At 36.3% G+C, this 16350-nt stretch overlaps 1 protein-coding gene across 9 annotated transcripts in view; it reads left to right on the forward strand.

Annotated features, from left to right (window-relative positions):
* Prune2 (prune homolog 2 with BCH domain) overlaps nt 1-16350 on the forward strand; it is a 266156-nt gene that overhangs the window by 34332 nt on the left and 215474 nt on the right. For all 9 annotated transcript variants that reach the window (XM_046459424.2, XM_058583989.1, XM_046459423.2 and 6 more), the window contains exons 2-3: nt 10010-10114; nt 12995-13197. In XM_046459424.2, the coding sequence (XP_046315380.1) occupies nt 10010-10114; nt 12995-13197 (308 nt within the window). The remainder of the gene's footprint in view (nt 1-10009; nt 10115-12994; nt 13198-16350) is intronic.

Genomic DNA, 16350 nt, shown 5'->3' on the forward strand with positions numbered 1-16350 from the left:
AGGGCTCAATGTGAATTGAATATTCAACAACTCTGGGCAGTGAAGTTGTGTGTCTTATTGTCATCCTATTCAACTGTATGTAGGAAGTTATTTGAACCTTACAACACATTTCCCACATTTGCCAACTAAGAGACATGCATAACTGTAAACTCTCAAAGACACCATGGGAAGCACAGAAATTCCTTAGAAACCACTGTGTGTAAAACGATTGCCTGCGGGTATAAACTCTAGCATCTCTGATTATTAATACAGTTGATGTGCTTGTTGTTTTGAAATTATTTAAAATTGAATTTTAGAATTGCTTTATACTGGGCATCCATTAATCACCCAAATATTGGGGGACAGAGGTAACACTTGTTGTCTAACTATAATTATGCCCTTCTAAGGTGGTTATGGATGTATACTTCTGGGCCTAGGTTTTACATACAGGTACTAATGGCAAATCACATTTTGATTGAATTTAGAGCATCCCTGTTCACATTGCTTGAGACATTTAAAAATAAATTATTACAACTGCTTTGACTTCAGAATAACTTATCTAAAAGTTTGAATAATGGACAGATTGAGAAGTCAAGTATCTTAAATTTTGAGAGGAAAGAGGAAAATATATGATGACATAATATTCATGCAAATCCTTTACTTTATAAAACCACTTGAGGTCAGAGATTCCGCATCAGAGATCCAGTTCCACTAGCTGGTGGCTCCTAGAGAACCCTGATCACAGCTGGAACTTTGGTCCCCAAGACTTCCTATAGTAAGCAGCGCTCTGTGGTAGATTAAATCAATGCTCAAATCAACATTGTTAGTGAACAATAGTGTCAAACACAATAGGGGGGCAGAGGAGAGCTGTCAACTTTTCTTCATCCTTTTCTCATGTTCGTAAGAATAAAAGTTTTGTGGAATAACACTTTGTTAATAACACAAAAGGAAAAATATTAAGTAACCATTTCCCTCTCACACTTAATAGACTCTCATTTGGTGGTAGATACTCTCTTTCTCTAAACATGCGCGCGCGCGCGCACACACACACACACACACACACACGAGCACTGTGACATGTGTTCTGCCTACCTCATGGTGTGAATTTCTTTTGGGAACTCTTTTAGTGCATTATTTTAATATATGTATTTATTTAGGAATTTTATTCATGTTTACTATACTAGCATATAATAACATTATAAAACATATTCTAAAAAACGGAATATTTTAAAGAACAAGATAAATCAACCAGGCATGATGTCACATGCCTGTAATCCCAGTGGCTTGGGAGACTGAGGCAGGAATTCAAAGCCAGCCTCAGCAAAAGCTAGGCACTAAGCACCTCAGTGAGACTCTGTCTATAAATAAAATGCAAAATAGGGATGGGGATGTGGCTCAGTGATCGAATGTCCCTGAGTTCAATTCCAGGTACCAAAAAAGAAAAAAAAAATAAAGAAAGAAAAAGATAAATCAGAATTGTTTCTTTCTTCACTCTGAGGTGTCTTAACTACTTCACTCTGGAAGTGAAGGGTTGTTGAAGGGTTTAAACTCTACTAACTTTAAACTTCAATAAATCGGAATATTATGATGTTAGCAATTCTCTCTGAAATTGTACTTGGTCTAGAGCACATAAACAGTCCTTTCTAAAACTCAATTTCAGGAATTTTCTTTAGTGAACAGGAGCCCCATGGTCCTTAGTTGCTTATCCCGAGTCCTCTTTGAGGGGATGTTTCTGAAACTTGGCTGCTCATGAGAATCAGGCTTAATTTCTTGCTAATCTGATGGAGAAAACACTATTTTATTGTTGGTTTTATTTGCAATTCTATGACTGGTAATAAGGTTAAATGCCTTTTCCTGTGTTTATTTCTTTCTGATAATTATCCCATTCACATATTTTACCTATTATTCTCATAGGTTGTTTGCCTTTTTAAAAATCAATAGGTACAAACTTTTTGCATGTTAGAAATGTTGTCCTTTAAATGGCAAGAAGGTGCAAATAATATCTTCCATTGTGTTGTTTATCTTTTTTCATTCTTTTGGTACTATTGTCCTAAGGAAATTTCACTATGTTTAAAAACTAATAATTTTATATTCAACATCTTACATTTAATATTGTTGTTTTATTATTTTGACATGAGGCAAAACAGAAGAATAAATTCTTTCCAGTCCAGAGCTAGGACACCTAGGCTGTTCTTTAGCAGGGTCTAGAGTGCATTTTTTGAAACTTTGTCCAGCAGCAGAGTATGTAGATTGTGGAAAATATGGCACAGAGTGTGCCCAGCCCTTTAGTACTCAAAATGATAATGCCATATTAAATAATGCATACTTATTGCATCTTAATGTAATCTATTGAACAAGTTGTTCCATAGATGCCCAAGGCCAGAAAACAAAGTAGTGAATTATTGACATTACCAAAGTTGAATGTTAGTAATATTTAATAGTTTATTCAGCAATAATAATAGGATTAACATCCTGAAAGGCATGTAGAAAAAATATGAAGACAATAAATTTGGGGGAGTGGTACCAGGGATCTAACTCAGGGGCACTCTATCACTGAGTCACACCCCCAGCCCTGTTTTGTATTTTATTTAGAGACAAGATCAGTGAGACTCTGTCTATAAATAAAATACAAAATAGGGATGGGGATGTGGCTCATTGCTTAGTGTCTCACTTTTGCTGAGGCTAGCTTTGAACCTCAGCCTCCCGAGTGGCTGGGATTACAGGTGTGGGTCACTGTGCCAGGCTGAAGACAATAAAATTTTGTGTCCATATGAAAAAAAAAATAACCTGAAGCACTCATCTTAAGCAATCATAATAAATACAAATCAAACAACATTAAGATACTATTGTACCTCTCAACATGATAATGCTTAAGTTGAAGATTTGAGAATTAAGTATTTCTGTGAGTGAGAATGAAAATTTCTGCAACCTTTCCTGTGAGCATTAAAATACTAGCATTTTTTGACCTAGAAATTTAAAATTCAAGAGTTTATTCTGTAGAAATAATTAGGAATGGACACAAAAATATTATCTTCCAACTATCCACTATGGCCTTATTTATACCAATAGAAATTAAAATGAATCTCTAAAAATTGATGATCAACTAAATAAAGTATGACGATCCGCATTAAGTAATAACATTAAATATAATATTTATTATTTTTTTCATTCATTGTTTTTGGTAATTACCCAGCCCAAACAGTGTGCTAAGCACTGACCTGGTGACTGGAGTTATTCAAGCAAACATAAGTTACCCCTGGCCATTTGATATTTATATTTTAGAATTTTAACAGAATAGAATGTTAGTAAGTTTATAAAGAGAGTTAAACTGTATATAATACAGCATTGCAAAAGAATACTCATATAGGACTTTTTAAAAAGATTAGAAGGAATTCATTAAGTATTCATAGTGATTAACTGTGAGAATTGAGGATTTTTCCCTTTGTAAGTTTCCACATTTTCCAAATGGTTTCTAATGTGCATATTTTTTAAATAAAGTAATTAATGTTAAACCTTAGGTGATGTTATGGTTTAGGTATGAGATATCCCCCAAAAGATCATGTGTAAAAGAATGCAAGAATTTTCAGAGGTGAAAAGGATTAGATTATGAGTTGTAACTTTATCAGTGGATTAATTTACTCGTATATTAACTGGCTGCTAAATGTAGACAGGTAGGGTGTGGTTAGAGGAAGTAGGTCACTGGGGGTGTGCCTTTGGGGTTTATATTTTTTTACTTTTTATTTTTTCAGTACCAGAGATTGAACCCTGGGGCATTTAACCACTGAGTCACAGCCCCAGTCTTTTTTTCTTCATGGAAGATAAGGATTTGGGGGTCCAGCCCTGACTTTTGGAGGATGAAGTTATAGAGGGAAAAAATATTTCTGCCTCCAAAATTGTCCTTTGAGGCCACAGAGAATCTTCAACAAAAATATGAAAAAAATCAATATTCTCAGTAAAATAGCAATCCTTACCCATGTTATTACTATGATCCAGAAGAAATATAAAATATAAACCATATTTGATGTCACTCCATTTGCGAATATTTTGTTCTCAAGATTGGCAGTAAACAGATCAGGAAACATGGATTCAGCTGAGAAGCAAAGGAGTGGTTGGGTATCCAATATCCAGGGCTCCAGGAAACACCTGGCCTGAAGGAAACTTGGGGCCCACCCAGCTCATCCAGGAAGGGCCTCAGGCAATACTTGGGTTAGGCTTTGGCTTCCACATCACCCACCCACAGTGGCCTCTTGCATGTGAAAATACAGAAGGAGACCCAGGGCAAAACACAGATGATAACTGGATTTGGTTAGACTGGTCCCCATCCCCTCTTTCCCAAGTAAGAAAAATTGAAAAAAATTAAGAGAAGGCATTCTTCAGTTTAGCAAAATGAGGCTGAGGAAAAATACTGAGGTTGGTTGGAAAGGTAGTGCTAAAAGTTCTGAGGTGTCTAAGTTCAATTACAAGGGAGGAAGATAAAGGAGAGCAGCAATAAGAAATGTTCACAATTTTGGGGTGGAAGCAATAAAAAGATTGTGTCACATTCCTGAATGTATGTTGGAACCTTGACTTGAACCCCTCATAGCTGACTACCGGAGCCATGCTGCCCTGTTTATGTGCAGATCCTCGGGGCAGCAAGTACCTGTTATAGACAGTCCTCCTAACCCCAAACCTTCCCTGCCTCATGTATCCTGTGCCTCTTGTCTGTAGCCAGTGTAAGTTTTGTGTAAACAATTTATGCTTTTCTTCTGTGACTTTACATCTTGTAAACACTCCTGGCCCTAGGCCTGGGGGACACATTGTTAACTGCTATCTACCCCTGCTCTTAGTACTGTCTAGAAACTTGTTCCAGGACCTGGTCCTTTTCTGGGTAGCATCTGAAACAGCTCAATCAACTCTGTTCTTTGAGAGATTCCTTTGTCTCAAGAGTTTTGGTTGAATAGTGTTACGGGGAAAGATGATAGGCAACATAAGTCTATCCGAATTGACTAAGTTTCAGTTTTTATCAGGAAGTAAGACAATTCAATTACCTCATGGTCCTTTTCAGGCTTATTATTGAAAGCCTTTGTCTTTTCCTAATTTGTTTGTTTATATTCATGTACTAGGTCACCATTACATTATGACATTTATGAGAAAATTCAATATAAAATATCTCTGTCCCAAATCTATAGATTTTGGTAAATACTTTTGTTTTTACAAACGACCTGAGTTACATCTCTCAGAAGAAACCGATTATGGTATCCTAGTCACTTATTATTGTTTATTGATTAACTGTTAGAATGAATCTCAATGGGGTGGTCAGGGTCAGAGCACCCTATTTGACATTATAGGGATTTTTTTTTAAAGGCACTTATGTTGTTTCAAGAAATTCTGTTATACACATATTTGTGAATGCACAATTGTCACTATTTAGTTCTTAAAATTGTTCAAGGCAAAAGGTTAAGTCTCTAAAGAGTAGAAAACAGAAGCACCCAGTTTTTGTAAAATATGTGTTAGTATATATGCATGAATTATAAAATGTGCCATAATCAATAATCTGTTAACAGTAGTTAGTTATCTTTTGCATTATTGTTTTTGTTTTGTTTTGTTTTCCTTTGGGTACCATGGATTGAACTCACGGGCACTCAACCACTGAGTCACATCCCCAGCCCTATTTTGTATTTTATTTAGAGACAGGGTCTCACTGAGTTCTTAGCCCCTAGCTTTTGCTGAGGCTGGCTTGGAATTCAAGATCTTCCTGCCTCAGTGTCCTGAGCTGCTGGGATTAACAGGCGTAAAACACCATGCCTGGTGCTTTATTGGTTTTTATTGTACCTAATTATTACAATGGCATATATTGCTTATCAGAAAAAAATTTAAAAATAGGGAATAGAGAATAAAATACAAGAATTTCAATTGGTATAGAAATTGCTGTATTCGGAGAACCTCACATGAAGTGTTTCCTTCTTTGCCTTTTAAACTTTCAGTTGATGTCTTTTGATCCCAGCACTATCATTTCCCTCTGGGTCCCAGACGTTCTCCAGGTAGTGATAAGCTTAGAAATTCAGGATATCAGGAGTTATCAAAATCATCTTAATCCCAGAGCATCTTGTTTATTTAACTGTGTGACTTTATCTGTATGCAAAGAGCTGATCTGAGGCACTGGGCATCTCCACCGATCTCTGTGGTCCTTGCTACTCACTTGGCTGTGTAAATGTCTCATGCCCTGTCTTTCCTGGGGACCTTGGCAGTGTGGATCTGGGACCAACAGGTTGTAAGCAGCATATAAGCATTCCTGCAGCCCATTCTTTGAGTCTTTTGATGCAGAATCATGGCAGCCACAGCTGCATAGGTCTCCTGGGGAAGAACTGACGCTTCTCTGTTCCACCCCATAGTCAGCCACCTGGAGCAAAGACGCCCTCATTGACTTAGAGTCAGTTCCTAAGGGAGCACTGGCTCAAAGGCCACTTTTTTATAAGTCTAGCTTTCTTTGGAGGCATCATCGTAAACATTTGGGAGGCTTCTTTTTCTCTCATTCCTTTGGTTATTTATTAGAGATGAGGGACTAAGAAATGTGCTCTGCTTTAGTGAGTGAGAAAGATGTTCTCCAACTTCTGTGAGGTTTGTCTGCAAAGCTTTTGAAACAAAATTCATTTCAATTAATTCTTTTTTAAAATATTTATTTTTGTTGCAGTTGGACACAATACCTTTATTTTATTTATTTATTTTTATGTGGTGCTGAGGATCGAACCCAGGGCCTCACACGAGCTAGGCCAGTGCTCTACTGCTGAGCCATAGCTCCAGCCCCTCAATTAACGCTTTTTGAAAAAAGTTCATAGAATTCTTAAGAAGGGGGAGTAGGGAAGATGTGTTGAGAAATCATAGTATAACTGTATAGCAAGAGTTCTTTGATTAAAACATTTATTATGGGGTGTTAAATGTGACAAGTTATAGGCAAAAGCAATTTTTTTTTGAGAGTGCAGAATTATGAAAAAGCTGATTCATTGCAGGACCCTGGAAGCCTGCTTTCTAACCAGTTCTTCTTTTTTCTGTGGGTGAGTTTGAAAGTGCTTTTGCCTAACAAATGCAGCTCTCTTGAATGTTAAATCTGAACGTGTAGGCAATTTTTAGAAAGAGATCTGAACTTCAGTAAGGAGTTTCATTTTATCAACGCATAGGATTACACTCTGAAAACATTAAAATCATGATCTGCAAAACTGGCATGTTCAATATATTTTTAATACATTGATTATGGAAGATTCTGACAATCCACTTGGAAGTGTATCTAGATGGCAAAGCAGTGCAGTATCTATTTCATCCATTATTAGTGTTTTATGTTTTATTTTTTTTGGAGGGGTACTGGGAATTGAACTCAGGGACACTCGACCACTGAGCCACATCCGCAGCCCTATTTTGTATTTTATTTAGAGACAGGGTCTCATTGAGATCTTGCCAGGCATGATGGCACATTTTAATGGAGGCAGGTGGTAGGAGAAGACAGTGTTGGAGCCCTGGAAAAGTGGCTTCCACTGCCATTGGCAAATGTGGACAAATGGCATTGGAAGAGGCCATGATATGAACTATATGTGGGAAGAAGGGCAATTCGAAGAGAATTGAGAGACCATGAACATGTGGCACCAGGAGAATCTTCAGAATTTTGCAGCAGGATCTGCTATGGCTCTGACCCACAAGATGATATGTATTTTCTTTTTTTCATTAAATGAAGAAGAATAGATCATAATATTCATAGAATGTTCCTGAGTTATGAGAATTGTATTAGCTTTGGGCCCACAAACCTTATTTAGCTCTTTTGTTATCCTAAGTAATAAGTGATCTTGGGCTTGGAAATGGATTGTGGCCCAAATTGCACCTCCCCCGGTCTTTTGTGAAAGTTAGGATTGAACAGGGGTGTGTGGGGAATGATCAAGCCTAGATAAGAACACAAATAGGTCAGTAAAAGTTTGATGCTGTAAAGGTCGGAAGACTTGCTGTGTTTAGCATGCATATTTAGCACTCTCTCTTATCACTCAGTTTCCACGCTCACTCACTGTGACTTTGCTGAAGTCACAGTGGCCTTGAGGAGTGGTTAGTGCAGGACAGAGGAGACCACGATCTCTGCTGCAGGTCATGGGTTCTGGAAACAATGCTGGCCCCAACACAGACTCCTCTGACCTATAAAAAGTGTTGTTGATCTTCTTACTGTCTGTCTCATAAGATTTGGGAGGAGAAATGACGTAATGTCTACTTAGACCTCTGAGCTTCTCGGAAGAACAGCATTTACAGTAATATGATTTCCTAATGCATTCGTATGTGTCGTAATGGAGTCTAACTCCATTTGCCAGGCGCCATCTTGACTTATTTACAGACCCTAACATTTACCTAAATTTCTTTAGGTGCTCCTAGAATATGTGACTCTTGATTTTGAGAGCTGGACCTAGATTAGAACCTCACAGGATACTCAGCCAAGTGAGTCGGCTACACATTTATGTCATCAGAGAAGGAAGCTGGGGGATGTGGGAATGAGAGCTAGATTTGGTGGTTATGAGGGACAGTTATAATTATATCTTCAGAGAGTTTATCCCATACTTTAAATCATGGTGGGGATTTTTTTTTCCTGAGAACCAAGATCTTAATATTTTTAAAAAGTGCTCTTTAAATTTGTGAATATGACATATATTGGGTGACTCACCGGCAGCGTCCATCCTGCATCTTAGCCTATGACACACTCTAATCCAGCCTTCTTCCAGATTTACCTTTTGTTCCTTAGGGCAAAACCTAGTTGTTTAGTAACTTGTTTCTGACTCTGATACCAGCGATTGCATGTACATACTAACAAATTTCTAGATTTATTTGTAAAATACTTAGTAGCTTATTAAATCATGCTTTATTTTTGTTCTGTACATAAAAAATTACTATGAAAGCGGTCATGACCAGTCTAACCTTTTACATGAACTTTTGGAGCTGTATTACAACTAGGTTGGTTTTCTAGTCCTTCCTAAACAGAGAGGTTAAAACAAGTGGTGATAAGTGAGGGAAGTATTTGCATGTGTTGTCTCTGATATATTATAAAGATATTAAATTATGGTATAACTGTCCATATTGAGCTGTTTCACTATGAAATTTTCTAGAATCAGTTGGTTCTTTGAATGTTTCAAAAGAACGCCAGCCTCCTATAAAGGAGTTTTAAGTAACTATTGAGTTAGTTGACCAGGAAAAATTCCGTATCTGTTCACTTCCAGAGAGGGGATTAAATATACTTTCTAAGAGCAGTTACAGTAATTTGTGTATTTTGAATGATGATACTAATCATATTACTTTTTCTGAGTGAGGAAAGTGTTATCATCACTAAATAACAATGCATAGACAGTATCCTGTCACCCAAAACATGACATGAAAGTGTACCTCAACAGCTTGTGTGTTTGATTATGTCACATGCCAGGGATATATATATATATATATATATATATATATATATATATATATATATATATATGTAACTGAGCTTTTTTCTTATATCAAGAATAATGTCTAGGGCTGGGGATGTGGCTCAAGTGGTAGTACGCTCACCTAGCATGCGTGAGGCACTGAGTTCAACTCTCAGCACCACATAAAAACAAAATAAAGAATTGTGTCCCCCTAAAACTAAAGAATAAATATTGAAAAAAGAATAATGTCTGATATAAGGAAATAATAATGGAATTCTATGCAACTCTTCCTAAATGTATAGGATCTCTTAGTAAATGTATAATATATAATGATCTTTTACTAAAAAATTATGACTCAGAAATACATGTCAAATGAAGTGAAATTGTGGATAATCATAATAAAGCTAAACTTTCTCATCCTGACAATTTATTGGTTGGAGTGAACATTTTGGAATGTTGAGTACATTGTACAGATTTTATGCTCCCATGTAAGAAGTCATGGTAAATCGAGACTTTCTGCCATAGTATATGAATGTAGATAAAGCATACTTTTAAAAAAACTGAAATTTTTCCTCTTTCTGTTGACTTCTGCAAGTTAAATTGTGACATTTTATTTAAATTTGTTTCAGAATCGAAGCAAACGCTTGGAGAAGGTTCATGTGGTCATTGGCCCCAAATCATGTGACCTGGATTCTCTCATTTCTGCCTTTACCTATGCTTACTTTCTAGACAAGGTGAGAGGAAGGAGAATTATGTCTTTTATACTTGAATTATTATGTACCTTTAAAGAACATGCATTTTCTAGGAAAAAAGGGAAGCTATTAACTTAATTTTCTATGTTCTGGCTTATTTTTGCAGAGAGTGAGGTATTATAATCCACAAATCAACAACCATTGAAGCAGCACCATCTATATGTTAACTATTGTTTTAGGTAGTCCTTACTACTATCTTCATAAAACCTTGCTTCAGGTTTCAAATAAAACCTGCTTTCAAATAAAAAATTAAAAATGTTTATAATAATCTATAACTTTTATAGGAATTCAGAACTACAGTATAAGGACCAGATTTTTTTATTTTCTTTTGTCATCCTGTCGGATAGTCTTACCCTTGGAGGTAGAAAAATATGTATGAAATAACTTGCATGAAGATTACATGAAGTGCAGAGAATACTGACTGACATTTCTAGAGGCAAAAGGATTCCATGTCAAATGTACATTTGATAAGTCCTTGTTCAGTTTTGCCTTTTAGACCTGATTTTGTATACCATGGTCATCCTCAGTAAAGATGATCTCTCTTGAGGGGCATCTTTTTACTCTATGAAACACAAACACACCTGGTAAAGTGGAAAAGACCTTTCAATAAATTGTTTTTTTTTTTTTTTTTTTTTTTTAATTTTTATTGTGGGTTGTTCAAAACATTACAAATTTCTTGACATATCATATTCCACACTTTGATTCTAGTGGGTTATGAACTCCCACCTTCACCCCATACACAGATTGCAGATTCACATCAGTTACACATCCATTGATTTACAAATTGCCATCAATAAATTGTTTTTAAATTTTCTTTCCATAAAATTCATCAGCTCCTGATATTCTTTATTGCCTCAAAGCCTGTTTGGATGTTTGGATGCTATTTCCAAAAATCTCACACAATTTTTAATTTTCCAGAGTCTGGTTTGTTTTATTCCAATTTTGTTTGGATCCTTGGCCCCTGACAGTAAGCATAGCTGATCTAGAGTGATTTAAATTCACATGAAACCCAGTCTTCCAGAATGAGCTGTGGGTGGCAAGAACCGCTTTAGGGCAGCAGCTGATGAAAATGATGGGTAAAATATTCTGATCTCTACATGTGGGCTCTCTATCAAATTTGTCTTAAAATTTGTTGAACTTTACAGCAGAGATTAATTGGTAGGAGGAGATAAATGTGCCTGTGTAAGACATGCATTTTAAACACTAACTTTATTAACTGGGTTTTTTGACTTCTAAAAAAACCTGTCACTTGTGTAGAGAACATACAGTTGACTGAACTGGATTGATGTTTAGACTTCTAATGGCATGGATTTTTAAGAAAATTATAAATAATAACACCACCACTAGTAGCTACAATGTTTTGAATGAATATAATATCCAACGAAAGAAGTGGGAAGAATAATTGTGAGAGATAAAATAGATATATAAAGAGACTCACGATTGTGCTCTTCTTTGAAGCCTTGCCACCATAGGAACAAATGTGGAATCACCTAAGAGACAGATACTGGGAATTCTATTGTGTTTTTCTGCATTGTCTTAGTTTACTGGGCCCAGGCCCTAATAGTGGTCTATACCTCCATTAAAATTTTCCTGAGATCCTGATACTCCCTCTCAGAGTGTTAATATTTGGCATAAATGTAGGGCTTTGTAGCTTCCTGTGTATTATCCCATTTATATCTTTCTCACTCTAGTAAGTGAGCCCCATTCTACAGATAGGGAAAACAGAGGTTCAGAGAGGAAAAAGGCTTTCTCCAATTCACACAGCAGAGGGGGCTGGAACCTAGTTCTTCTGACTCCAACTTCAGAATAGGTACTTCCAGGATAGGCTCAGGCTACATGCTCTTGACTCATGTATTGGTTCCTTTCTCTATTTCATTATTAGGAGTTAGAGATAACTCTCAATGAATTAGAAAAACTAATTTGCCATCCATGTATTGCTAATGATTATCATCTTACCTGCAATAGGTAAGAAAACCCCACTTTTTTGGAGCAGGTTTGTGTTTTGTGTACTATAGTAATGGTTGGCTCCTTTGTTTCATTCAATGAATGTTTATTAGATGTTTACTAGAGCCAGACTGTTTTATGTACTGGAAAGCATGATGGGACAAAGCAGTCCAAAAGTTCTGCCTTCGTAATGCTAGAAAGGGGAGACAGATGACAAGCTTGTGACAGAGCTGGTGAGATATAAGAATAAAGACTGCAGAAATCTGATGTTACCAAGCCCTACATGCTTCTAATGATAATGATAAGATTTATTGCTCTTTACTCATAAGATAACACACCTTTATTTTTTAAACATTCTTATAGAAAACTAAGCTTATTATTGGGAATCTGGAATTCTCTAACTCCTACCTATCTCCCGTTTCCCCTGATTGACATAAAAGTTTTTATGAGGTTGTGAACAAAAGACTTTTTTTTTTAATATAATATAAGAAATCAGTCAAGATCACAATCTTTAGTTAGTGTGTGGGCTGAATCTGGTTCCTAAATGTTTTCAGTAACTTATATAGTGTTTCTTTTCTTTTCTTTCTTTCTTTTTTTTTTTTTTCCCCAGTGCTGGGGCTGGAACTCAAGGCCTCATGGTTTAATCATGGAGGGGTTGAAGTGAGACATAAACTATTTCAAGTAGGTTATAAGAAGTTTCAATAAGAGTAAGGAAATTAGAAAACGTTAGAGGCCCCTTACCCCTAAGTGTATAATGCTCTATTAATTGTATTCAGGAAAATTTGGTTCTGAATGTCAAATGATTTGGTACTGCCAAAAGACTTATATGCCTTTTACTAATTACCCTGAAGCTGCAGAAAATGTCCTTGTGTCTTCCCTCCTGCTGTTTTGGTGATTTAGTCAATCTTCTCTTGGTAGGTCAGCCCACCTGGGGTTCTCTGTTTACCAGTGCTAAATATTCCAAGAACTGAATTCAACTACTTCACTGAGACAAGATTTATTTTAGAAGAGCTGAATATCTCTGAATCATTCCACATATTCCGAGATGAGATTAACCTGCATCAGCTAAATGATGAAGGGAAGTTGTCTATAACACTCGTTGGCAGCAACGTCCTGGCAAGGTAAGACTCACTGTGAAGCTCTGGAGGTTTGGCCCCTTAATGAAGGTCTCCTGGTCAATCATCACCTTGCTCAGGATAGTTGTGGTTTGGGCAGATGTCTTAAAAACGGAGGCTTTGGGCTGGAGTTGTGGCTCAATGGTAGAGAGCTCGCCTAGCATGTGCGAGGCTCTGGGTTCGATCCTAAGCACCACATAAAAATAAATAAGTAAAATAAAGCTATTGTGTCCAACTACACTAAAAAATAAATATTAAAAAAAACAAAACAAAACAAAAAACCAAAAAAAAAAAACACTGAGATTTCCAGGACAGATCAGAACCAGATGAATCTTGCTTATCTATGAAATGCAGTAATACATCAATTGGACCTATTTCCCAAATGCAGGGTGAACCTTTTGTTATATAAAGATGTAAAAACATGGTTGAGACTTGAGAAAAAAAAGCCATGAAAGGCACGAATGAAAGTATATCGATAAATCCTATCTGATCGTGGATCCATTTCAGATACTTTGGCAGCAAACAAAGCAATTTGCCTCTACATGCTGGAAAGAATGAAGATGAGAACTCTATCTACTGCATTTATTTTCAACCTTTTCCCAAGTAACACTGGGGAGGGTGAAGAAACCATTTATTCTGGAGGGAGGAGGTTGCAGTAGGGGTGGTCTTTGGTCTAGACCCTGAAGCAGGAGTTCAGCAGACAAGGCCTGGGGAGAAAGGTGATCAGACAAAGACAAGCATCAGCAGAACAGTAGGAAGCCCACTTGGAGGCCCAGACTGGCCAGAGGATTTCAGAGGCTTCAAAAAAAAAATTGGTATCTCAGCAAATGGTGCTTTAATGTTTAATTGTTTACCTCAAAAAGGAGCAAAACTAATCAGGAATACCTAATATCACTAAGTAGAAAGTCAACACATTTCTCTGAAAAATCTTCCTGAAATAACAAGTATTTTGCAAGGCAAAAATATATACAAACTATCATCACAAGAAGAAAGGGTTGGAACATTGAATGGTATCATCGGTAGAATATCAATAAAGATGTTTTCTAAAATGTCAGAAAATATTAACAGAAAAATATCTTTGTTATTTTTTGGTACCAGGGATTGAACCCACGGGTGCTTTACCACTGAGCCACATTCCCCAGCCTTTTTTTACATTTTATTTAGAGACAGGTTTTTGCTGAGTTGCTTAGGGCCTTCCTAATTTGCTGAAGTTGGCTTTGAACTCGAGATCCTCCTGCCTTAGCCTCCTGAGCCACTGGGATTACAGGCATACTCCACTGATCCTGGCTTAACAGAAATTTTCAGCATTAAAGAAAACATTGATTTTTTTCTTTCTTGATCATAAAATTAATATATGTTCATTATAGGTTTTTTTTTTCTTTTGCCTGGGGCTTGGGATTGAAATCAGCAGGGTCTTGTGTCTGCTAAGCAAGCACTCTTCCACTGAGTTACACTTCTAGCCCCTGTAGAAAAATTTAAAACACAAAATGGAAAAAAGGGAAACAAAACAAAACAAAGAATGAACCACTTCTAGTCTTACATTTTTATTATTTTTAAAAGATAGCTACTGTTATTATTTTTGTTGTCATCTAGTTTTCTATTTCTATTCAAGCATATTTTATTTTTATATAATTGGAACAAAAAATTGCCAACAGTTAAGAAAAAAGCAGAGGTCATTCAGAGAAAGGGGAATATTTTTCCTTCCTTTTTGACAACTTTTGGGTTATTATGTCAACTCTGCTTTTACTTTTGCATTTCAAATATGACATCTTTAAGTAGAAAGTCTGCAAATTGATCAAAATCATGATTTTAAATCATTTCAAACACTTTCTTATAGTAACACAACAGACTTATGAACTAATGTTAAAAATAGGAAGTGAAAATTGAAATGAACACTAGATAAAACTGAAAGTTTCTTAAGAAAAAAAATCTCAGTAACGAAATGGAAAAATATGTAGAGAGGGGCCATGAAAATCATTTGATCATCAGTTTGTTCATTCACAGCACTTTATTCTATAAGAGGAAGATGGATTTTTGCAAGTTCATATAGTTCATACTTCTTATTTTATGGAGAGGTAATCTGCAACCCAGTGTCAGGATGACTTGCCCAAGGAACTACATGCAGTTAACAGAAGAGTTCATGTTAGAACTTGGATCTTCTGCCTCCTTCAAACAGTACTTAAGAGCTGCTAACTGGTGCAAGGATCTAGAGGTACATAAAGAGGAATAAGACAAATTCTCTGTCTTCAAGGATCTTATAAAAATACTATATATATATATATATATATATATATATATATATATATGTTGTAGTTGGACACAATACCTTTATTTTATTTATTTATTTTTATGTGGTGCTGAGGATCAAACCCAGGGCCATACATGTGTGAGGTGAGTGCTCCAACACTGAGCCGCAACCCCAGCCCTAAAGATGCCATTTTGATAGACTTTCTGCTGCTACTGAATGAAGTGTCACTAAACACCTCCATAATTTGAGATGGAGGTGTTTAGTGACACTTTTATGTAGTTTGACAGTTCGCTAATTGTTCATGATTTGCACCAGTGTATATTGATCTAAGTGTACATGAAATAAAAACTTTTTTATTTAATAATTTTTAAATTGAACCATTTGGGGAGGTGAATACATAGGTATTAATATATGGTAATATTAGTCCTATTTCATTTACTTATAAAGAGTTTTGAAAACAATCTTATTCCTATGCCATTTGAAACAAATGAAATTCTGTTGAGTAACATGTAGCAATCAACTGTTGACAAGGGACTACAAGTTTAGTTATTGGTTGTATTAGTCAGCTTTCTGTCACCATAATGAGATATCTAACATAGGTTACTTATGAAGTAAAGAGAGATTATTTTGGCTCATGGTTCTGAGGTTCAAATGTAAGATCAGGTGACCCCATCATTTTGGGCCTCTGCTGAGGATGGCACGTCATGGTGGGAGCATGTGTAGGAGTCAAATAGTCACATCTTGAGCCACATCTCAATGGTCCCACAGAGACTGTTCCCATAATCCTTTAAAGACATGACCCCAATGACCCAAGGAATTCCCACTAGGCCTCACCTTTTAAAGCTTCACAGATTTCCTAATAACTCTACCCTGGGGACCAAGCTTTCACATGTGAACCTTTGGGAGATGCT

Source organism: Marmota monax, unplaced genomic scaffold (assembly GCF_021218885.2).
Source record: "Marmota monax isolate L192 unplaced genomic scaffold, Marmota_monax_Labrador192_F-V1.1 WCK01_AAM20220418_F8-fsc00059, whole genome shotgun sequence".
Lineage (NCBI taxonomy): Eukaryota > Metazoa > Chordata > Mammalia > Rodentia > Sciuridae > Marmota > Marmota monax.